The sequence below is a fragment of the Heteronotia binoei genome, chromosome 4 (genome assembly GCF_032191835.1).
Source record: "Heteronotia binoei isolate CCM8104 ecotype False Entrance Well chromosome 4, APGP_CSIRO_Hbin_v1, whole genome shotgun sequence".
NCBI classification, from domain to species: domain Eukaryota; kingdom Metazoa; phylum Chordata; class Lepidosauria; order Squamata; family Gekkonidae; genus Heteronotia; species Heteronotia binoei.
The window spans coordinates 161,494,235-161,518,617 of record NC_083226.1 but is presented as its reverse complement, the minus strand read 5'-3'; the positions used below and the strand labels follow the sequence as shown (position 1 = coordinate 161,518,617).

Genomic DNA, 24,383 nt, shown 5'->3' with positions numbered 1-24,383 from the left:
ACCAAGAGGTCCACCAGTGGGGCCAGAACTTCAGAAGCCTTCCCACTATAGCTTCCCCCCAAAAACACCAAGAATATAGAGCATCACTGCCCCAAACGTAGTGTTCCATCTATATATTTGCTCCATATGTTTATCCAGTCCCCCCTTGAAGCTGTCCATGCCTGTAGCTGCCATCACTTCTTGCGGCAGTGAATTCCATGTGTTGATTACTCTTTGGGTAAAGAAGGACTTCCTTTTATCTGTTCTAAGCTCATTGCTCATTAATTTCATTGCATGCGCACAAGTTCTTGTACTGTGAGAAAGGAAGAAAAATACAACCACCAGTATAGGCCAAAAGACTTATATCCTGGAGATTTGTGGCAAAGGAATATATAGACTGTGTGTATTTATTACTTCTGTTTTTTACAGTTTAGGGTTGTCATCTCCCCAGACCGATCAGCTGGCCAGCTGTCATAGCCAGCAACACAGAGACACTCTGGTATATGGGGAAAAATTCTGTGGTAAAAATGGCTTCTGCCTTACGTTTTTTTGCCCAGATACCAAAGAGACATTACTTCCAACACATGCAGGAAGTGACATTGCCAGTAACAACGCTGAGATTCTGTTGTAGGCTTCCCCTGCTACCCAGTGGTTGCCAATGGGTACCTGGTAACCTTATTTCAGTTAGAATTCAAGTTAAGACTCAGTTAAGTGGCATAGATTAGAATGGTTTGTCCCATGTCTGAGGTTTCCAGATTTCCTTTTAATACAAGATCATGGGCTTTAGATATATACTGTCAAATTAAAGATGTATTTTTCTTCTTTGCAACTACTTTATTACAAATGATGAATACTTTTGGAATTGAGGGGTAGGTACTGTCAAACACATTATAGTTGAGTTTACACTTATGGTGGGAATCATATTTAAGATCTCCCACATTGTTTGCTTTTGTATAACCATTGTGAACATGGCCTGGATTTTCCTTGTCTTTGGAGGTGGGCAAATGTCTTGGTCCATTTACTAAATTACAGGGTATTTCCTGTAACTAGTCTACTGGCTAAATTTGCAATGGTGGAAAATGACAGAAAACTTCATTCAATCGACTTTAAAGGCGGCTATCCAACTTACGTGTAACTTTATGTGGATAGTTTTGATAGATGTGTGACATGCTGGCACATCAGGTCTTAACTGGATTTTCATTTTATTATTTGATTTTAATTATATTTGCAATTGGCAATTATGGCTTAGAACGTTTGGCTGTGATTGACATTTAGTAATCTAATTATCGCCTCTTGTAATAGCCAATTGGTTAAGCGATAAATCCAATCTTCAGCTTGAGTGTAAACCATTTGTAAACTTCCGGTGTGGATTTTCACAAACAAGGTATTAAGCATATGCTGAGAGTTACAAATTCTAGGAAGAACTATGGTTCAAGTGGTGGAGCACATATTATGTAGGCGTGAGGCTCCAAGTTCAATCCCTGGCATATCCAGTTAAATGATTTCAGACAGGAAATGTTGGGAAAGTCCTTTCTGCCTGAGAGTCTGAAAAAATCCTGATTGCGCAGGGTAGGCAGTGCCAAAGATGATGGACCCAAGGGTATAGGTCAGGAACAGTGTTCCCTCTAAGCTGAGTTAGCATGAGCTAGCTCACAGATTTTTAGTCTTCAGCTCACACATCTTTGTCTTAGCTCAAGAAAGATGACCCCAGAGCACAATAATTTATGCAGCAGCTCACAACTTTTATGCCAGTAGCTCACAAAGAAGAATTTTTGGTCATAAGACTCTGCAGCTTAGAGGGAACATTGGTCAGGAAGCATGCAGATGGGTTTCCTCCCATTTGAGTAGGAACGTGTTCAGGAAAATCATTGGAATTGAAGGGTAGGTACTGTCAAACACATTATAGTTGAGTTTACAGTTATGGTGGGAATCATATTTAAGATCAGAATTTAAATCGCTGCCTGAAATTATGATTGTAGCACATGAAATTGTTTTAAATTGTTTTTATGTTTTATGTTTTTATTGTTGTTTTATTGTATCGGTCACACTAATGTGCTTGTGTCAACCCTTGGTTTGTGAGCCGCCCTGAGCCTGCCTTTGGTGGGAAGGGCAAGATATAAATTAAATTAATAATAAATAAATAATTCCACTAACTCCACGGATGAATTTAAAGATTTTAAACATCTTCAGCACAATTTTACTTTGGATTTCAACAAAATTAAATGAACTAACTCAGCTTTCGTTTTCTTTTTAAGGCCACATATTACTGAAATGTTTAGAAACTCAGTGGGGGGGGGGGAATTGGTTTCAGTTTTCCAACTAATATACATTTTATATTCACTATACTTTTTATATTTTCTGTACACTGTGCGATGGTAGTGGTTAAGAGTATCTGGGAGACCCACATTTGAATCCCCACTCATGCCATCGAAGCTCTCCAGGTGACTGGTCACAGATTCTCTCCCCCTAAACTACCTTGCAAGGCTGTTGTGAGAATGAATGGAGGAGAGAATAAGCCGCCTTGAATCCCTATTGGGGAGAAAGACTGGAGACTAAATAAATAAACAAACAATAAATAAATTGCCCTCATCTTGGATATTGTAAACTCTTCTAGTCCTTCTCTCACTTTTCTGTTTAGTCAAGCCACACTTTCTTGAAACGGAAGCAGAAGAAAGCTACAGTGAAACGCATTTAATCATAACAAAAGGCCTCCTATGGAAGCCTGACTACTGCATGAGTGATCCAACCAGACTGAGTTCTATAAGAACAGAAGAGAAGCAATGTTGGATCAGGCCAGTGGCCCATCCAGGCCCATTTTTGGTCACACAGTGGCCAAAAAAACCCAGGTACCATCAGGAGGTCCATCAGTGGGACCAGGACACTAGAAGCCCTCCCACTGTGCCCCCCAGCACCAAAAATACAGAGCATCACTGCCCCAGACACAGAGTTCCAACAATACACTGTGGCTAATAGCCACTGATGGACCTCTGCTCCAGATGTTTATCCAGTCCCCTCTTGCAGCTGTCTATGCTGGCAGCCACCACCATTCCTGTGGCAGTGAATTCCACGTGTTAATCACCCTTTGGGTGAAGAAGTACTTCCTTTTATCAGTTCTAACCCAACTGCTCAGCAATTTCATTGAATGTCCACGAGTTCTCGTATTGGTCTGCCTGCATACAGCAGCTTTCTAAGTACCGAAACGAGTGAGCGCATGCACAGTTTTTGCAGTCCCAGCGAAACAGTAAAACCAGGAGAGTTGACATTCCCATGATGGACTGATGTTGACAGATATTTAGTAGGAGGTTGGAGTAGATGGCCTGTATGGCCCTTGCCGCCTCCATGATTATGTGATTTTGCTGGGAGGAGGGATGCCGTAAGTTTTGCAAGTCTACACAAGGGCATAACTGTGATTCCTAAATAAACCTGCCTGAAAATCTGTATTGCTGTATCCATTCCTGCTCAGAAAATCCCAGAGATACCCATTCCTTTCTCTGCACCGTGGTACGTAGCATAAACTGCTGCAACAAAAAATGATGACTTGGTATCCATTTTATTTTGTGTCCTGAGTTTTGTTCAAGCCTATTAATTCTGTACCGCTTTCTTCTGGCCCCAGGCTTCAGAATTCCTCATGTAAAACAAAAACCTCCCTGCACTTGAGAATCACCTTTTCAGCTTCGAGCCATCCTCTGTCCAACACAGCCAAGAACAAAGGCCACTGGTCTTTGCATTAAAATCTGTTCTTTCTTTTGATGTTTATCAGAAGATGCTTGCTCCCCAAATACCAGTCTACTGGTAGAATGCTGGCGGGGGTGGAGTGGGGTGGAAATAGGCCAAGTCTTCTGCTGTGTTAGTTTGCAAATTGTATCTTATATTCCAGTCCTAAAAAGGCACTTGAGGCTGCCAACAGTGGCATTAATTACATTGCCTCTAGCAAGAGGTCTGTTGTGAATTCTGAGAGTTGCACCCTTCCCCCCTCTCCCCCCCCACAAAGGAAGTCGACTGTCCTTAGCCATTGGTTAGACTTTAGAGGATGAATAGCTGCAAGGAACTTGCTTCCTCAGCCCCGGACAGGAAGAACTCTTAACTACCAGTTGCTCTGGGACTGCAAGTTTGAAGGGAAGAGCATTGTCTTGTACCTGTCCTTTGCAAGCTACCTTCAAGACCCTTTTATTTTATGTCTAAAATAAAAGCAAACAATGCACTATAAGACCTGTTCCAACAAAAGAGGAGGCATTTCTGTGGCTCACACATGAACACATGAAGCTGCCTTATACTGAATGGGACAATCAATCCCTCAAGGTCAATATTGTCTACTCAGACTGGCAGCAGCTCTCCAAGGTCTCAGGCAGAGGTGTTTTACATCACCTACTGCCAGATAGTAGTAGAAGAAGGAGGAGGAGAAGAAGATGTTGATGTTGTGATGATGATATTGGATTTATACACCGCCCTGTACTCTGAATCTCAGAGAGGTCACAATCTCCTTTATCTTCTCCCCCCACAACAGACATCCTGTGAGGTGGATGGGGCTGAGAGGGCTTTCACAGCAGCTGCCCTTTCAAGGACAACTCCTATGAAAGCTATGGCTGACCCAAGGCCATTCCAGCAGCTGCAAGTGGAGGAGTGGGAAATCAAACCTGGTTCTCCCAGATAAGAGTCTGCACACTTAACCACTACACCAAACTGGAGATACCAGGGATTGAACCTCAGATCTTCTGCATGCCACGCAAACAATCTGCCAGTAGCCACATAGGGTTGCTAGCCTCCTGGTGGTGGTTGGAGATCTCCCAGATCTGTAACTCATCTCCAGGCTACAGAGATTACTTCTCCTGAAGAAAGCATCTGCTTTGGAGGGTGGACTCCTTGGCATTAGAGCTGCAGAGGTCTGAAACCTTGCCCTTCCCAGGCTCCTACCCCAAGGCTTCAAGAATCTCCCACCCTGTAGCTGGCAACTGTCAACATGAATGAGTGATCTGGAGAGCCAGTTTGGTGTAGTGGTTAAGTGTGCGGACTCTTATCTGGGAGAACTGGGTTTGATTCCCCTCTCCTCCACTTGCACCTGCTAGCATGGCCTTGGGTCAGCCATAGCTCTGGCAGAAGTTGTCCTTGAAAGGGCAGCTGCTGTGAGAGCCCTCTCCAGCCCCATCCACCTCACAGGGTGTCTGTTGTGGGGGAGGAAGGTAAAGGAGATTGTGAGCCGCTCTGAGACTCTTCGGAGTGGAGGGCGGGATATAAATCCAATATCATCTTCTTCATCTCATGCAGAGATGGAGAATGCCCATCTGCTACTTTGCCATGAGGTAAAATTTCAGATCTGCAGTATGGAAGCAATGTTTGGCAATCAGTAGGACTGTTATAAAAGTTATCTGCATTTGATCTCGAGTTAGGGCAAAAATTGGTAATAATCTAACCGTTGCCCTCGCTGCTGCATAAGAATTAGATTTATACCCTGCCCTTCACTAGGAGGCCTAGAGCTCGTTCCCTTCTTTTTTTCACAACAGATATCCTGTGAGGTATGTGGGAGCACTGAGAGAACAGCTCTGAGAGAACTGTAGCTGACCCAAGGTCACACCAGCTGCTGCATATGCAGCAGTGGGGCATCAAATCCAGTTCTCCCAGTTTTAGAGCCTGTGTACTTAAGCACTACACAAGCTGGTTTTCTCAAGAGAAGGGGAAAGTAACTATAACATATCGTGTGTGTGTGTTAGGATTCCCAGCTCCCACCATGAGTAGGGAACCCCCTTCTCTGGCGCCCCTCCCCCTGGCACTTATCAGCCGACCAGCGAAGGGGGACTTACTGGCTGCAAACTGAGGCAAAGGCCTCTGTTGCTGGCTTCTTTACCATACAATTTCTGCCCAAATACCAGAATGTTCCCTCATCGGCAGCAACATGATGACATCACTTCTGCTGCGTGTCAGAAGTAACGTCACCACATCACTGGCGACAGAGGCCTAGGCCTCAGTTTGCTGCTGGTAAGTCCCTACCCCACTCCCACCAATTGCCAGGGGTTACCTGGCAACCTGTGTGTGTGTGTGTGTGTGAGCGAGTGAGTGAGTGTGTGTGTGTGTGAGTGAGAGAGAGAGAGAGAGAGATTGCTGGAACTCAGAAATTTTCCAAATAAATAAAAATCCCTTTATTTCCCATTGAAGTAAAAAATGCTGAGCTGAATGATGACGGAGTGGGAAATCAAACCTGGTTCTCCCAGAATCTTTCAGGATTTTGTATCCTTTCTGGCTGTAGCTATTCAGTGCTCCTTAAATGGGGCCAGAACGGTTCCCAGCTAAAATGTTCAGACTGGAGCTATCCCGGTAACAGCAAGGATTACAAGATGCGCAAAAAAGCACACACGGGCTCCTAGTGGCTTATTCAGAAGTGGTGTGGATATGTTTTCAGCAGTTTTCCATTGGAGCAGAAACTTACTGGAGAAATATTCTATTGCAGATTTCCCTGTGTTAACAGTTGAGACCTGCACATTAAAAATTAAAAAATCCGTTAAACTTTTATTTAAAGGCCAAGGCATCCCCGAATCAGGCATAAGCAGGCTGGTTTAACTGCATAAATTGGAACTGAACTCTTATTCATCAAGTTTTTGCCCTGCCCTCCTTCTAAGATGCCAGTGCGTGGTTATCCCCTCATCTCCATTTTATCCTCACAACAGTTCCCAGCTCCGGGTTGGGAAATACCTGGAGATTTAGGGGTGGAGCCTGAGGAGGGCGGGTTTTGGGGAGGGGAGGTTATAATGCCATAGAGCCTGCCTTCCATAGGGCCCAAGGAAACTGATCTCTATCACCTGGAGATCAGTTATAACAGTTAAGAGATCCAGTCACTACCTGGAGGTCAGCTACCCTATAACAGCCCTGTGAGGCTGGTTCAACTGAGAGAGAATAAACATTTCCAGCCGCTAACCGGAAGGCATCATGACCGAAAAGATCCTGTTTGGAATAAAATTTTCTATAGAGAGAGGTACAAAGCAGTCAGAGCCAGTGTGATGGAGTGGTTGGAGCATTAGACTAAGCCTGCTTGTCATGAAATCCACAGGGAGAATAACCTTGGGCCAATTATTCTCCTCACTTGGGTGCACTGCTAAACTGTATTCAGACAGCACAAACAGCAAATGGTTCATACGGCAGCCAGCCTCCAGGTGGTGGCTGGAGATCTCTTGGGGTTACAACCGATCTCCGGGCTACAGGAATTTCCCAAGCTGGAGCTGGAACAAGTCTGAAATCCTCAGGATTCCTAGGGTCCTGCCTTCTTCCCTCTTGTGCGGAGGTAAGATTGAAGACTTCCTAGTTTGGGATGTCTTTGCCCACCGTTCTCTGAGTGAGACATGAATTCATGCACTTCAATGAATTTCTTGTGACGTCTGAATTCTGGTGCTAGAGCAAACTGAGGTTTGCTTCTTGCCCACCAACTGGGATAGTAAACCATGGTTGGTTTCTCTATCTACAAAAATTCTGTGAGTTAGAATTCTGGTTTGTGGGTAAGAAACAAATCCCAGTTTGTTGAAGCGAAAGCCGGAATGGTGCAGCAGTTATATTGTCGGTGTGGAATCTGGAAAGCCTGGCTTCAGATCCGAACTCTGACTTAAATGCTTCACTGGATGACTTTCAGCTAATCACTCTCTCAGTCTGAGTTTCCTCAGATGGCAGCTGTGAGGATAAAAATGTGTGGAGATAACCATGTAAGGCGCCTTGGGGAAAACTGGGATAAAAATGTACCAGATTCAGTAAAAACATACTGCAGTTCAGTATTTCAATGTTATAAAGTTTAGCTTCTTATCCAAACATACTGGCAGTCTGAACTATTGTGACTATAAGAGAGCGTTTATCCAAATAAAAACACTTTGTTTTGTTTGCTACACAATATGTTTTCTACCTTCAACTTCCGTTTCTGTCTGTCAGAGGCAAACATTAAAGATACATGCACTACTGTAGAATCAACTCTTTGTCGTACATTGGATATGTTTGCAATTTTCCATATAGAAATCAAAGATACTTATTCTTTTATATTCCATAACAATGGCAAGTACTGCAGTTTTATGTCCTAAGTTATAAATGATGCTTTTAGTGTTCTTCAATCAGTCAAAGAGATTTAGGTTTGATAGGGGAGTAATTATTGCATATATTTCCATTTCCCTCAACATTGGTATTTTGTTCTTTCCTTTTCATTCTTTTTTCTCTTTTTTAAAGGGGGGGGGGCGGCATTTTTCCAGGCTTCAAAATTTCCAGAAGTTTTCCAAGATTTTTGCAACACATTTGTGGTTAGATTGGAGGCTTCCAAAACCAGGAAGATGAGGAAGGGATGTGTGTGCAAACCTGAGGATTTCAGACATGTTCGCATCACAAATCGTAGTTTGTAGCCCCAGATAGTTTTTGCCAAGGTGAGGATGCCACAGCAACCACGGCGCTGCCAGGGACAGAACTGTCACGCTTAAAGGACAGGGTTGTAAAACTCACTCTTTGCACCAGCACTATTAAATATCATTGTAACAGAGTTTTACATCATGCACAATCTGATTAAATCTCCTTTTCCCTCCCTCTCTCTAACGTTCCCTTCAGGTTCTACATGGTCAGCTATTATGAGCGGAGTCACCGCATAGCAGTTGGATCTCGCTTGGGTTCAGTGGCCCTCTACGACATCCGGACTGGGAAATGTCAGGTAAATAAATCATTGTGAACTCATCTCTGTAAACTGTAGAAGTTACTGAAAGGAAAGCGACGAACTCTTGCACCGGTTGACATGCTGAGTCTCTGCAACGTTATGGATAATGCTAAGGGGGATCAATAGTTTAATGAAGGACTCAATGTATATAGAGTCTTACTGTTTCCATTTGCTGCAACTGAATGGTGAGCACAGATGGGTTAATAATAGCTGTCCAAAAAAGCTGTAACTCATCACAAACTGTCTTGGACATTCAGCCTGTTTCAGTATTGAGTTTAAATTTCTGCTAATTTCCACATTTGTGGCAAAACTTTTTAGTGAAGTTTTTTTTAAAAAAAACAAAAACCTATTTTGCCTTTTTAATATTCAAGAGTTTGGTATTGCAAGTGCAATAGATAAAAATAGAACAACTAAAAATCTAAAGTCTGGAACACAGCTATTAAGATTTAGCCTCACTCTCTGTGAAATTTTCTTCTGAGTAAATGTGCTTCAGATCACACTGTAAATTTTAATGCATACAGTCATGCTAGCCTGTGACCTGAATAGCCCAGGCTAGCCCAATCATGTCAGATCTTGGAAGCTAAGCAGGGTTGGCCTTGGTTAGTATTTGGATGGGAGACCACCGGGGAAGTCCAGGGTCACTACACAGAAGCAGACAGTGGCAGCCACCTCTGAATGTCTCTTGCCCTGAAAACCGTATGGAGTCACTGTGAGTCAGCTGCAATTTGAAGGCACTTTCCACCAACAACAATAGTGCAGAGAGAGCAAAGCCTCCTAAGCCCAAGAAAGAAATTCCCAGGGCTTTTTTTGTAGCAGGAACTCCTTTGCATATTAGACCACACACCCCTGTTGTAGCCAATCCTCCAGGAGCTTACAGGGCTCTTAGTATAGGGCCTACTGTAAGCTCCAGGAGGATTGGCTACATCAGGGGGTGTGGCCTAATAGGCAAAGGAGTTCCTGCTACAAAAAAAGCTGTGGAAATGCCAATAACTGTACATGCCAGAAGCCCCAGATCAGCAGACTCCACTGCTTATTCCCCCTTCCCCAAACCTAGGAACAGCCATTAATTTAACACTCCCCCCCCCCAACTCTTGCCAACACGAAGTAGCTCCCATTGTTAGGAAGACAGGAGAGGTGGATCTACTTCTGAACTTCATTGGCTCCACGTTGAGCCTGAGGAGCAGACCTCATTTTGGGCAGGACCTCACTGCAGCGGAGCTCTGGAACCTCTAAATTTGATAGTGCTCTTTCTTTCCTACCCCTCCCCCCCCAATACTTGCTTCTGGGCTCCACTGTTCAACCCCCCTGTGACCATTTTGCTGAACTCTTAAGATCTGACAAACTTTCTGATATTTCCCCCCACACACACAAAAAATGGGGAAATAACCAAAACATATAAAGCAGGCAGATGGAATCTTCCTCATGCCACTGTGGCCACATAGGAGAAAGTAATTTTAAAAGTATGATGGGAGTAAGATTTTATGATGACAGTTCTTGTGCCCTTCTCACCTGTGGTGCACTTTATTTATTGTTTTATTGTTTCTCCTTGTTTAATTTTAATGTATTGTTTTAACTTTGAATTGTAGGTTTTTAGTGTTATTATTGTATGTTGCGATCCAACCTGAGCTGGTTTACTGGAAAGGGCGGAACATAAGCCTGATAAATAAATAAATAAATTCTAATCCCAGAAGCATTTTAAGGTAGATGCTGAGCTGATGTAATTTAGTACACCTTCCGGTGATGTCAGGGTGTGTGTGGCAAATGCAAATGAGTTGTGCTAATGAGTTGTGCCAGTGAGCTCCGGCACCTCTTTTTCCTACAAAATGACCCCCGAATAAGGTTGATAAGAAATGTTTTAAATAAATAACTGTAATTTAAATGGAGAGCCAGTTTGGTGTAGTGGTTAAGTGTGCGGACTCTTATCTGGGAGAACCGGGTTTGATTCCCCACTCCTCCACTTGCACCTGCTGGCATGGCCTTGGGTCAGCCATAGCTCTGGCAGAGGTTGTCCTTGAAAGGGCAGCTGCTGTGAGAGCCCTTTCCAGCCCCACCCACCTCACAGGGTATCTGTTGTGGGGGAGGAAGGGAAAGGAGATTGTGAGCTGCTCTGAGACTCTTCGGAGTGGAGGGCGGGATATAAATCCAATATCATCATCTTCTTCTTCTTCTAAATCTCCAGTGCATTTTTGTGCTTTAGATTTTGACACTGACCTATGAATTGAATTTATGTTTATAAGTCTAGTTCATCATGTGAACACATGTTCTTCAGAAAAAGAGCAGTAGTTACACATAGAATCTCCCTCCAGTGCTGGCTGAGAAAGCATAAAGGACAGCCTGGTCATAATTTTTTTAAAGAATACACCCTTCTTTAAGTGCTTCCCTCTTTCTCTTCTCTCCCTCCCCCACTCACCTTGGATCTTATCCTGGCAAGAAATAAAACCCAGCTTCACATTTAGATGACCTGTAGGAGAGAATTGCTCCATCTGCCTGCTCATTTCAGAGGACGATCTAGCAGTTGAACAAGCTGTGGTTTCTCTTCCTTTTTGTTAAGCGAAGCAGACAATTTCATATCAAGGGATGAAAACTCCGTTCCTCTGCCTTGGCTCCCTTCTGTCACTGCTACAGCTTAAATTTTCACTTTTAGAAATGTGGGTGGCCCAAATCCTCCCTAGCGTTTCACAGCGTCAAAAGAACCTTCATACATTTTTTTTGCTTGACCTTTTTGGGCCTCATTATTATCTCTGTTAGGAAAAACAGCCCAATGAAGTTTCAGTATTTGAACACGCATTTATCGTAGGTTCTCCCCTCCCTCACCATCGTTTGCTTGCAAACATATCTGCAGGGCAAATAGTCTGAATCCCTTTTTTTTTTTTCCTCCTGCCGCTGGTTCTAGAAATTGTGCCTCCACATTATGGATTCCGAAATGTGCTTTTAAAAATGTGTCTGTCTGTGAGTCTAAAGTAGCTAACAAAGGTCAGGGGTGTTGATAGACAGGCTGGGTAAGTGCTTACAGCTACATATCTGTATGAATGGTTGAATCTGCAGTGAAAATCTTCCCTCTGGCTGGCTTTGCCCTTGGTTCAGTGGACATGCTGGAGTATCTTATCTTCCTGACTTTTTCGCCCTCTTTTCTCCCAGCAACCTTTTAGGAGGCATTCTGTGAGCTGACAGCCGACAGTCTGGAAAAACAGCAAATTGTTGGCTCTAATAGAACACCTCACCCGTGCATGCTTTGTTTTTACTGTGTGCCATTAGGCCGCCTTTAAATCAGTACAGCGAAATCCAGATTTCTTTTTGTAATTTATGTTAAGAAGCCTGTCAGACTGTTTGGTTGGGATTCACGATAGTCCTGACGAAGGGACGCATCCGAAACATGGCACTGCCCAGAAGCATGGTCTGATTTCGCACGGCGGTTTGACACATCCTGCTTTCTTTTGCGAGCCTTCAGACACCAGACTCGCCATGGACTGCACTGTGATGTCACAACAAGATGCAGTTGAATTCCAGTCGGAAACAAATTGTTCGTTGCAGAGCTTAAACAACAGCTGGTTATTAAGGTGAACTAAGTTTGTGGGTCCAAAATTAATGGAACTCACTATCAAGTATACTCAAACAGACAGTAGCACTGGCTTTAGCCAGATTTTTTTGGGTAGAAAAGACTCAGAAGGAACTCATTTGCATATTAGGCCACACCCCCATCATCGTCATTGCTTCACACAAGGCTTTTTTGTAGAAAAAGCCCAGCAGGAACTCATTTGCAAATAAGGCCATGCCCCCAGCATCACCATTGTTTCACACAAGGTTTTTTTGTAGAAAAAGCCCAGCAGGAACTAATTTGCATGTTAGGCCACACCCCTTGATGCCGAACCAGCCGGAACTATGTTCCTGTGCGTTCCTGCTCAAAAAAAGTCATGGCTTTAGCCAAGATAGCTAAATTGAGCCACTGAATTCCTTTTGAATGCCAAATGCCGGCCTGACCTGGATGACCCAGGATAGCCCAATCTTGAATGTTAAGCAAGGTCAGCCCTGGTTAGTACTTAGATGGGAGAACACCACCATGGAAGTCCCAGCTTGCTACGCAAAGGCAGACAGTGACAAAGCACCTCCGAACATCTCTTGCCTTGAAAAGCCGACAGGGTCCCTGTAAGTCATCTGAGACCTGAAGCTGCTTTCTACCACCAGGTGCTGGGGGCAAACAGAGAAGGTCTCTTGCCTTCATGCTCTGATTGTAAGTTTCCAGGAGGCTTCCGTGCAGCATGTACTTGAAGTAGAACTGTGGACTGCAAGGGCCCTTGGGTCTGGTCTGGTGCTGGAAAGTGCCTTCAAGTTGTAGCCAACTTATGGTGACCTCATTTGGTTTTCAAGGCAAGAGATGTTCAGAGGTGAAGTGCCATTGACTGCCTCCAACTAGTGACCCTGGACTTTGTTGGTGGTCTCCCATCCAAGTGCTAATCAGGGCCAACCCTGCTTAGCTTCTGAGATCTGTCAAGATCTGGCTAGCCTCCATTATCCATGTCAGGGTCTGGTTTTGCAACGCATTTTTTAACTATCAAAAATATGCTGAAATACATTAACAAATTGGTGCTAGGAACTTGCTCCATCATTGTGCATGACGGGTCTCTTGAACTTTATGCTTCTGGAAGTGGGAATGTTGGTCTTGTGAAATTACTTCTTGTAAACAAGCCTGGGCTTCAAGAAGGAGTTCTAGCAGCTTCCATCTGACAAATGAATTCAATGTTTTTGTCGTTCGTTATGTAGTAAACTGGCGATCACAACAGCCTATTGGATAACTGGTTAGCGACTGCTGGCCGGAAACGTGCTACAGGTGTTGTTTTCATAGGGTGGGCTGAAACGTGGTTCCCATTTGCTACCTTGAAAGTTGACTGGCAATAAGAGTGGGACAGGTATCTACAGAGTTTGGCCAATGAAGTTTGTGTTTGACAATACCCTGTTGGACCCAACAAAGTTTGTAGCATATTTAGGAACAGGGGGAGGGGGGTGTATGTGTGGTGGCCTTGCATTCTACTGGAAACCCTTAACTGAAACTAGGGTGAGATTGACATGCACGGTTGGGGGGGGGGGGAAATTACACCACTTTTGTTTTTAGTTTTATACGACTCGTACACTGTGTATTCTTCAACCTTAATGAGTTCATTTTCCCTGCAGTACTTCCTGCCCCTCCCCTATAATTTTCTGTAAATTGCGGTCAACTCACTGATGGTACTTGGGCAGTTTTTACCCCAATTGGATATTTAGGGTGAAATAAAATATAGAATGGCTTTGACAGAATGGTACATTTCCTTCTCTCCTCTTGCCAGTTTTTTTTTTTTTTTGCTTGCTATTCCATTCCTGTACTACAAAAAGGAAATTAAAAAAGTTAAAAGGTTGATTTTTTTTTCCCCCTTGGCAGCTGGTTGCATGCTTAATGTGACCTCCAAGATTTCCTTTCTTAAATTTCCGTGGCTTAATTTGGGATCTGTGTGACATCTACCTTTTATTAGTAAAGTGCAGTTTTTGCTTGGACAGTAATCAGGCGCAATTTCAGAAGGCAAGAGTGAAAGCTGTAGTACTTGGGTCACAGTCACTGAAATACTTAGTGTTTATGTAACTAACTGGAAGTGTTTGAATTGCTTCTCCTACCCTTCCAATTGAGTGCAAAAACATACTTTAAAAGGTATTGACATGACCTTGGAAACCTTGTACTTTGGAGCTCATGCAGATTACATTGCCTTTGCTGACTTTGCATTTGCCCCACCCCTTCCAGGAGGGCACGGAACCAGCCAAGGTAGGAGGCATGGATCACACTGGTATCCATCATATATGACCCCAAGAGAACTTAAAGCTTTATTACAGTGTCGCTTGCCCTCAAACTCAACCCGCAGCAGACTGGTGAATCACAGAATAAGTCTGATGGAACTTAAGTCGATGATTGCTCAGCACTTTGTAGTTGGCAACACGGACCAGTTTGACCCAAGTTGTAAGAGTGGATGTAAGAACATAAGAGAAGCCATGTTGGATCAGGCCAATGGCTCATCCAGTCCAACACTCTGTGTCACACAGCGGCCAAAAAAAACACCAAACCCAAGTGCCACCCCAATGTGCATTACTTTGCACTTGGCCACATTGGGAGGGATGGTGGCTCAGTGGTAGAGTATCTGCTTGGTAAGCAGAAGGTCCCAGGTTCAATCCCCAGCATCTCCAACTAAAACGGGTCCAGGCAAATAGGTATGAAAAACCTCAGCTTGAGACCCCGGAGAGCCGCTGCCAGTCTGAGTAGACAATACTGACTTTGATGGACCGAGGATCTGATTCAGTAGAAGGCAGCTTCATATATTCATATATATTCATGTATTCATTGAACCTCATCTGCCACGTTGACACCCACTCACCCAGCCTCAACAGATCCCTTTGGAGTGCCTCACAATCCTCTCTGGTTCTCACTACCCTGAACAATTTAGTGTCATCTGCAAACTTGGCCACTTCACTGCTTACTCCCAACTCCAAATCATTAATGGACAAGTTAAAGAGCATGGGACCCAGTACTGAGCCCTGCGGCACCCCACTGCTTACCGTCCTCCACTGCGAAGATTGCCCATTTATACTCACTCTCTACTTTCTATTAATTATTCAGTCCTTGATCCACAAGAGGACTTGTCCTTTTACTCCATGACTCTAGTTGTGTCTTTTTAAACGGCCCACTTGAAATTCCCCTCCTTCATGTTTTATTCCATTTGGTATACCTTGTGCTTAAGACCATGACTTGCTGAGTTTTTCTGCTCAGTCTCACCAGATTCTTTTGCTTACCACAGACCCCACTCCCACTATGACCATTGTACGTGTAGATCCCATGGTGAACACATGAAGCTGCATTATGCTGAATTATATGTTTGGATAAACATGGAGCAGAGGTCCATCAGTTGCTATTAGCCACAGCGTATTGATGGAACTCTATCTGGGGCAGTGATGCTCTGTATTCTTGGTGCTTGCAGCACCGGCCCAAGGGTGCATAGTGCCCTAGGCAGATTGGTGGCCTCCAGCCCCCCTCCACAGTGTCCCCCCATGGCGCCGTGTCCCTCTCTCACGCCTCCTCTTCCCTCCCTTCCCCACCCCAGGTCTATTTCAATGACCGGAAGCGCAATTGAGCGCAGCTCCTGGGCTGTCTAAAAGCGCCTCCCTGCCGATCAGCCGATCGGTGGATAAAATCACACTATGTGCTCACTCAGCACCAAGCAGGCCAGCAGCAGTATGAACAGACCGCATTTCAAAAAGGCGCTGCCATCGCTCCCTCCTCCGCACTTCCATCCAGGAAGTGGGGAGGAGGGAGTGGCGGTGGCACCCTTTTAGGACGCAGTTCATTTGTGTTGCTGCTGCCCTGCCCAGCACTGAGTGAGTGCACAGCGCAGTTTTACGCGCCGTTCAGCTGATTGGCGGGGGGGGGCACTTTTAGACAGCCCGGTAGCGGCACTCAATCACCCTTTCGGGCATTGAAATAGACCTGGGGTGGGAAAGGGAAGGAGGAGGTGGCATGGGGAGCAAACTAGATATTTGCCTAGGGGAGAGGGGGGAGGCAGAATTCGGTGCCCCCACCCTGCTGGCACCCTAACCAACCGCCTAGTTTGCCTAGTGGGTGAGTCGGCCCTGGGTGCTTGAGGAGGCAACAATGGGAGGGCTTCTAGTGTCCTGGCCTCACTGATGGCACCTGGTTATTTTTGGCCACTGTGTAACACAGAGTGTTGGACTGGATGGGCCATTGGCCTGATCCAACATGGCTTCTCTTATATTCTTATGAATCTGACCATTAATCCAGCAAAGTCAGCATTGTCTACTTAGACTGCTAGCAGCAATCCTGGGTCTCAGGTGGATGTCTTATCACCTACTACCTGATCCTTTTGAACTGGAAATACCAGGGATTCAACCTCTGTGGCAAGCAGATGCTCTACCACTGAGCCACAGTCCCTCTGATGATTTCCAACATAGCCTTTTTGAGTGATCAAAGATGATCCCCAATTCCCTTTTTTGACCAGCAGAAAAATTGATCGGATCAAGCCATTGTCTCTTGGTGTTCCTCAAGCTACCTGCACTGGCAATCTTAAGAAAAACTGGGGCTATTTTGAAGTGGCTACGAAAATCACCTATAGATGAAAATGCCGACTTGTGTCCTCCCACTTTGCTCAGCAGACAGTGGTGCATTTCTCCCGTGGAAGAGCCTGCTACATGGAAGGAAGGTTCTTGCTCTAGAGGAGAACCCTTCTGTCAGCTTGACTGATATGACAGGAGACTACTTGGTCTTGCATTTTTTTTTAAATATATTGAACACCACACTTGATTACTGTTTGTGAGTTCCCCCTCCCTCCAGATTTCTGGCCGCTGAGATGAAACCCACTGCCTTCTGCACTTTATTAGGAGTGGCTCCCATAGCTGTTGTGTCTAAACTGTACAACCAGCAGCTTGTGGACTCAATCTGGCCTCCAAGGGCTAACCCATCTGGCCATACTGTGCTCCTGAGGTCCTTCCTCTGCAGTATGAGGAGCAACAGATGCTTGGCAGAGCCCTTCTCTTGTTCTGTACCTCTCAGCAGGTCGCTGAAATTTGGTCCACACATGCAGCAGATGCAGTGGAAGTAATTGCATCACTTCTGACTGCAGATGTGCTCGGAAAGGAAGAAAATAAGATTTTTTTTTTTTAATCAACCTTACCCCACATTTTTTAAAGACAACAACAACCTCTCGGAAAGTAGAAAACTAGCACAGAAGGGAGCAAGCTAAAACGTTTCTCCATGTTGTTCTAACGTTTTGGTTGTAGGGGTTACTTTCGACTTTGTTAATCTGGAAATTGTTATTTTAGGATCGTTTCAGAGGGTAGCTGTGTTGGCCTGTGGTAGAACAGCTAAATTTGAGTCTAGGATCACCCTAGAGACCAACAAGGTTTTGGAGGTATGAGTGGTTGTTGTTGAAGAAGAAGAAGAAGATACTGGATTTATATCCCACCCTATACTCTGAATCTCAGAGTCTCAGAGTGGTCTCTATCTTCCCCCTCCACAACAGACACCCTGTGGGGTAGGTGGGGCTGAGAGAGCTTTCACAGCAGCTGCCCTTTCAAGGACAACTCCTGCGAGAGCTATGGCTGCCCTAAGGCCATTCCAGCAGCTGCAAGTGGAGGAGTGGGGTTCTCCCAGATAAGAGTCCACGCACTTAATCACTACACCAGACCTTGAGAGTCCAAGGGCATCTTGATGAAAGGATCGTTGACTCTTAAAAACCTCATACTCCCTAAACAGTGTTGGTCTCTAAGGTGGTCCTGCACTCAAATCTAGCTGTTTTAGGCAGTAAGGGGTCTGTTTTTGTGGTCTGTGTTTTTATGCAGGGCTGAGATTATTAATGATGGGTTTTAATCAACATCTGCTAATGTTTTTTATTATTATTACACTTTGGAATCTTGTGAGCAAAAATTCTCCTTCATGAGCTACTGGCATTAAAGTTGCGAGCTACTGAATAAAATAGTTTTCTCTGGGGCCATCCTTCCCGAGCTAAGCCAAAAATGTGTGAGCTGGAGGCTAAAAAACTGCGAGCTAGCTCGCACTAACTCAGCTTGGAGGGAACATTGCCTGTGAGATAGGTGGAGCTGAGAGAGCTCTGGCAGAAACTGCTCTTGAGAGGAACAGCTCTACGAGACCTTGTGACTGACTCAAGGTCACAACAGAAGAAGAGAGGTACTTTCTCAGATGCTCTTAAATAGAGGAGAGGAGAAAGATATGAGCAGTTTTGGGTCCCCATTGTGGAGAATGCTAGGGTATAAGTGAAATAAATAAATAAATATAGCTGAAGATGAGAGGCAGATAAAATATTGGTGGGTGGGAAGGAGAAAGCAAGCAGGGAAAGGTTGCCAGGAGGGGTGAAGGAGAAAACAGGGATTCAGGCGTAAGTATCACATAGAATTTTTCCATGGAGAGGCTGCCGGGGGGAGGGAAAGATGAAACAGGCTGGTAAAGTTGGTTGGCTGGTGGGTGGGTATGAGAGAAGGAAGCAAGGAAGTGGAGAAGCCCCCCGGGGGGGGGGGCTGTCAGGGAAGGGAAAGAGGTAGTAGTGGGGGAGGTATACAAAGAAGAGATTGGGTTTATACCCCACCCTTCACTACCCAAAGGAGTCAGAGTGGCTTACAATCTCTTTTCCCTTCCCCTCCCCACAACAGGCACCCTATGAGGTAGGTGGGGATGAGAGAACTCTATCAGAAACTGCTGTTTCCAGAACAGCTCTGGCAGATTTATGACTGACCCAAGGTCATTCCGGAAGTTGCATGTGAGGAAGTGGAGAATCAAACCTGTTTCTCCCAGATAAGAGTCTGCACACTGAACCACTACACCAAACTGGTACCCCCTACAAGTCCTTCCAGGTCCTACCTGTTTGTTAAATTATCATAGTACAGTGAGCTGTAGATTAGCCAAAGCTTCTGTTAAAACTCAGAGCCATTCTTATATACTTAAGAGTATGAAGGCATCAGATTTTTTTCTCTACATTTTCCTACTTCCATTCCTGTAAATCATGTCTGCAAATAAGCCAGTAGTGTATGTGAGTGTTAATTATTCACATTGCCTTGGATTTCTTTCATTGTTTTCATGCATTGTGCTTTATCTGTATTCTTTAAAAAAAACAGCAATTGATTTCTGGTTATGACAGAACAGGGTGTTGGCAGGCCTGCAGCCTGTTGTCCGAGTAAAGGGGGGAAAGAGAGGTTACTTTTGTTTGGAATTCTTAGAAATAGATCCATTGGTTTCTGTATGCATTCTTTCCCCCTTTCAGCACATTTTTAATCAGGTCTCTAGCCTGATGGCTCTATGTAGCAACTTGGAGATTGCATCTAGTGATTAATGCCATGATGGATGCGGAGAATCACCTTTTCCTTGAGAAATAATAAATCAACACTTGTTTCCAATGGTGGTTTTTTTTCCCAAGAGTGGTTTTGCAAAATTAGCATTGCGTGTTTAAAAAGTTGTCATTTATTAATACGACTTGCGAAATATTGCCTCTGGCAACAATAATATGCATTGCCTTATTATCCCATTACGTTGATTCATTAGCTCTGGCAGTATACTGTACATATAAATCTATTAACTTAAGACTGTTATTTGCTACTTAATGTTAAAAGCTAGTGATCGTTAAGCGTTAGTTTTGTTATTTATATATTTTTCTAAAAAAACACAGGTATTACGGTAGCCTTGTTAGAATCCAAGCAGAAAGCTGTGTGCCTCTATGATGCCTTTAAAGGAATCTCTGATTGTTTTAGGAGGCAAGCAGCATTCTTTTTAGTATTGCACAATAAGTATTCAGTGTACATACTATTTCCTGTCTTACAGTCATCACTCATTGTTTAGCTCTGTTTTCATCAGGCTTTACTCCTAATATGTTCTTTACCTCCGTAAGATTTCTCTTTTCTTTTTTTTCCTGACCACCGACCCTGGGTTGTATAAAACATTTTTAACAGCCATTTTTATTTCGTTGTTTGCAGTTTGCCAAGTTAGAATTCATTTCATTTTGTGTCTGTGTGTGCTTTTCCTGTAGTGGTAGGTAGTGTATTGTGGGAAGTGGAACAAGGCAGTGTCCTTCCCATGGCTGTATTGATTTGCCCTTCAGCTGTTTGCAGTGCATAGAGAACCTAAGGCCTTGTTGTTGATTATCTACACAATGTCTCTGTGAACATTATTGACCCAATGCTGCTTACTGCCTGTGGCTCTTGATTTTTCACACCGTCTCCATGACACTCATAATAAAACATACTATCTTATTGCTACTCTGCTCTGGAAAGAGACCGATGCAGCTTTAGTACAACTGCTAACATTTCTGGATAACATTTATTATATGTTGGGGGCAGGGGCGGGGGAGAGGAACAGAAGGCTGTAGCAACTTATAAGGTTGAGCATTGGGGCTGTGGTTTTTGCAAATTTCCCCCAGTTTGAGGCAGGGGATGTGGTGGGGAGATGCTGTCTTAGCTTTAAAGAATTGTGGAATCATATCACTCAAATGAACAGGTTGCAATCGCCTCCCCCCCCCCCCCCACTGTCTCTCATAATTTCCTTTGAATTGGCAGGCAGCTTCATAAGCATTGAAAGCAGAATGCTGATGTCTGATACTGGCCTAATGCTGCAGGCAAAACCTTAGCCACTTCAGCGGCAGAGATGAGGGGTCCTCGTGTTTTGCCTTTCCCTAATTGGCTGTCAAATGCTGGGGGTGGGGAAGTGCTCGCTTCATTCTATTTCATTCAGTAATTTGTGTCTTAAATATAATTCACCTACATGCCTCAGACTCCTTAAAGTGGCATGATCTCACTGAGGTTAATAGGAATAAGTGAGTGTGCTACTGGTGTCCTTAGGAATTCAAGCATCCCGTAAGAAATCAATGGGAGCCCATTGTTCAATGCGCACCATTGCAAAAGGTGTTCTGGCATATTCCTGCAGGACACAGCAGTGAGATTATATCCCCAGCCCCCAGTTAAACTGCTTGAGTTGCAATGAGATTCCTTCCTCTCCAGTTAAGCAACTTATATATATATATATATTTTTGCGAGTAGATCATCATTTATTTGTTTATTTAATTTAATTTATATGCCGCCCTCCCCGCCAAGGCAGGCTCAGGGCGGCTAACAATATGAGGGTCAGCAATAGCTTGCCCAACCATTTAACAGTAAATATAAGCAATATTAAATATAAAAACGTTAAAACATTTAAAACATCTGGTGCTAATTCGATGTATCCGAACAACAAGATACCCTATATACTCGAGTATAAGCCTAGTTTTTCTGCCCAAATTTTGGGCAGAAAAAACCCCTCCTCGGCTTATACTCGAGTCACTATTCCGCCCGCATCCCCGGAATTCCAAGGACAGCTAAAGCTGCCCCCTGCTCTCCTCTCCTCAGTGAAGGGGGAGGGGTCGTGCTGGGACTGGTGTTTTCAGTCTGACCAGAAATGACTTCTGCCTTGGTATTGTTGATTTGTGTTCTGCACCACCATTCTCCTCATCTTTCATTGCAAGCAGCATTGTGGCCTTACCTGCCACAGGAATAGTAACTGCTGCGTTTCCCACCCTCGGCTTATACTCGAGTCAATAAGTTTTCCCAGATTTTTGGGGTAAAATTAGAAGCCTCGGCTTATATTCGGGTCGACTTATACTCGAGTATATACGGTATTAGTGGTGGTAATCAGACTGGTCAATTTTTAAACTTCTGGAAGTCCCGGACAAGCCACTGGTGGTGTTTCTGGGCCCAGTCCATCGCTGTAGATGTCATGAAAAAGCGTGGTGAAAGAGTGCCGTTTTGCAGGCCCTGCGGAACTGTGTGAACTCTCGCAAGGCCCTCACCTCCTCCGGCAACTCATTCCGCCAGCTAGGAACAGTGATGGAAAATGTCCTGGCTCTTGTTGGCACAAGCATAGCTTCTTTGATGCTGGGGACCATCAACCGGTTTTGGGTTCCGGACCGAAGTGCTCGCTGGGGCATATATGGGGAAAGGCGGTCCCTAAGGTATGCAGGACCCTGTCCATATAGGATTTGCATGATCCTATGCTTGTTGGTATATTAGGAACCCCCACCAGGCCTAGCAATTTTTCATAGTTAGTGGATTGTAGTTAAGAAGCTCATCCTAGAAGACGGTGGCTTACATTTATGGCTTTTTAACTCAATTGATAATCAAATAATTGTGGTTTGAACACAATGATTTGAGCACATTCATCTTGAAACACATAATGAGATACCTTGCCGAAACCAGCTCAAGAGCGTTCAGTAATTGAATCAGCTCCGTATGCAGAAGTGGGAGAGTAAACTTGTTGGCCTCATGTACTTGTTGAGCCCTCATGTGACTAGACTTCTGTATGTAAGAGGGCTTCTATTCAGAGTCTCTTCCTAATCATAAGAAGTGTGCCATGGCAGGCAATGGCAAACCACCCTCGTTTGTTGCTTGCCTTGAAAACTCTGTGAGGTCTCCATAAGCTGGCTGTGACTTGATGGCACTTTACACAACCGCCACTGAGCTCCTTGTACCCAGAAGAGCACTGATACATTGGACCTGATCACTGCTTCTGCAGATCGGAAGACTGCTGTTTTAAAAACATCTGGAGAGATCTGGGCTGTTTCCCCACTAGCCTTGCCGCAGTCTCGCACTCCTTTTTTCCATGGTGCTTCTGCCCGATTTTGCACACGATGTCTCGGAGCTGCTACTTGCCCCGCCTCTTTCCCAAGTTCTCTCCGTAGTTTCAAAATTTGGTTTTCAGAGAATCACACAGCCACAGAGAGAACTTGGGAAAAAGGTGGAGCAAGTCACAGCTCCAAGGCAACATGTTGAAACAGGAGCATGAGACCGCGCCAAGGCTAGTGGGAAATCAGCCTTAGTGACCAGTTAGGCTTAAGTGGAAGTTGCAAGCTCAGCTTACAGCTAACCTGGTTACCAATACCGGGCATAATGCTGCACCATGGTTCACTTCAAACTGACAGGCAACACAGAAGCCTGTTATGTTCTCTTAGCAACCTGCTAACTATGGTTAGGAGAAGAGGGTCATTGTGTCTACATCTGGGTCACAGCATAAAATGGACTAGCATGTTATTCAGTGCAAGGATTATATTGTGTCATTTATTCAAAATCTACCCCACTTCTCTAAATGTTTGTGAAAGGCGGCTAGAGAGACGGTGCCTTGTAACCCTCTTAGGGGAGATAGTTCCATAGGGTAAGATAGCAACCAAACGTGGCATTGATCTCACAGGGGATAATTGAGCTCTCTGATAGAAGGGCACTTCAAGCATATATTGCTGAGCCAAATGTAGCTGGAGGGTGAGACTATAAAGGAAGAAGTGTCCCTATGAAATGATGATTGCCTCAGATGTATATAAATGCAAATTTGAGCATCCTCTTTAGTGAAATACTACATGGTTTCCTGAACCCTCGCATTATGATTGGTAGCACACCTTGCTGAATACAAGGGTAGAAGATAGAAGAAGAAGATATTGGATTTATATCCTGCCCTCCACTCCGAAGAGTCTCAGAGCAGCTCACAATCTCCTTTACCTTCCTCCCCCGCAACAGACACCCTGTGAGGTGGGTGGGGCTGGAGAGGGCTCTCACAGCAGCTGCCCTTTCAAGGGCAACCTCTGCCAGAGCTATGGCTGACCCAAGGCCATTCCAGCAGGTGCAAGTGGAGGAGTGGGGAATCAAACCCGGTTCTCCCAGATAAGTGTCCGCACACTTAACCACTACACCAAACTGGCTCTCCGGTATGGCAAGAAACCCAATATTTATTTAATCAATTGACACCACCTTTCTCCACGATGGGAATCCAAAGCAGCACTCTCCTCTCCTCCATTTTTGTCCTCACTACAACCCTGTGAGAGAGGCTGGGCTGCGAAGAGAATCATTGGCCCAAGGTCACCCAGCAAGCTTCCATGGCAGAGTGGAGATTCAAATCTTGGTCTCCCACGTACTAGTCCAGTGCTCTAACTGCTACATTGCATTGGCTCTCACTATCAATAAGCATGTCTGGCAAGTGTCTTTAAGCAGACCTTGTTGTGAAAGTACATATTTGTTCCCAGTTCCATTGTGGACAAAGAGCTAGAGTCCAGCCATACTTTAGACTCCAGCAAGATTTTGGGGGCCAAAGAGAGTCAAAGCTCCCAAAATTGTGTTTGCCTCTAAGGTGCTGCTGTACTCCAGTCTGCTTCTTCTACTGCGCGCTAACATGGTTACCTACTGGAACTGTCTTCCATGTGCAGAC

At 44.6% G+C, this 24,383-nt stretch overlaps 1 protein-coding gene across 3 annotated transcripts in view; it reads left to right on the top strand.

Moving 5' to 3' along the window:
- WDR7 (WD repeat domain 7) overlaps nt 1–24,383 on the top strand; it is a 301,241-nt gene that overhangs the window by 220,616 nt on the left and 56,242 nt on the right. For all 3 annotated transcript variants that reach the window (XM_060236131.1, XM_060236133.1, XM_060236130.1), the window contains one exon: nt 8,536–8,635. In XM_060236131.1, coding sequence (XP_060092114.1) covers nt 8,536–8,635 — 100 coding nt within the window. The remainder of the gene's footprint in view (nt 1–8,535; nt 8,636–24,383) is intronic.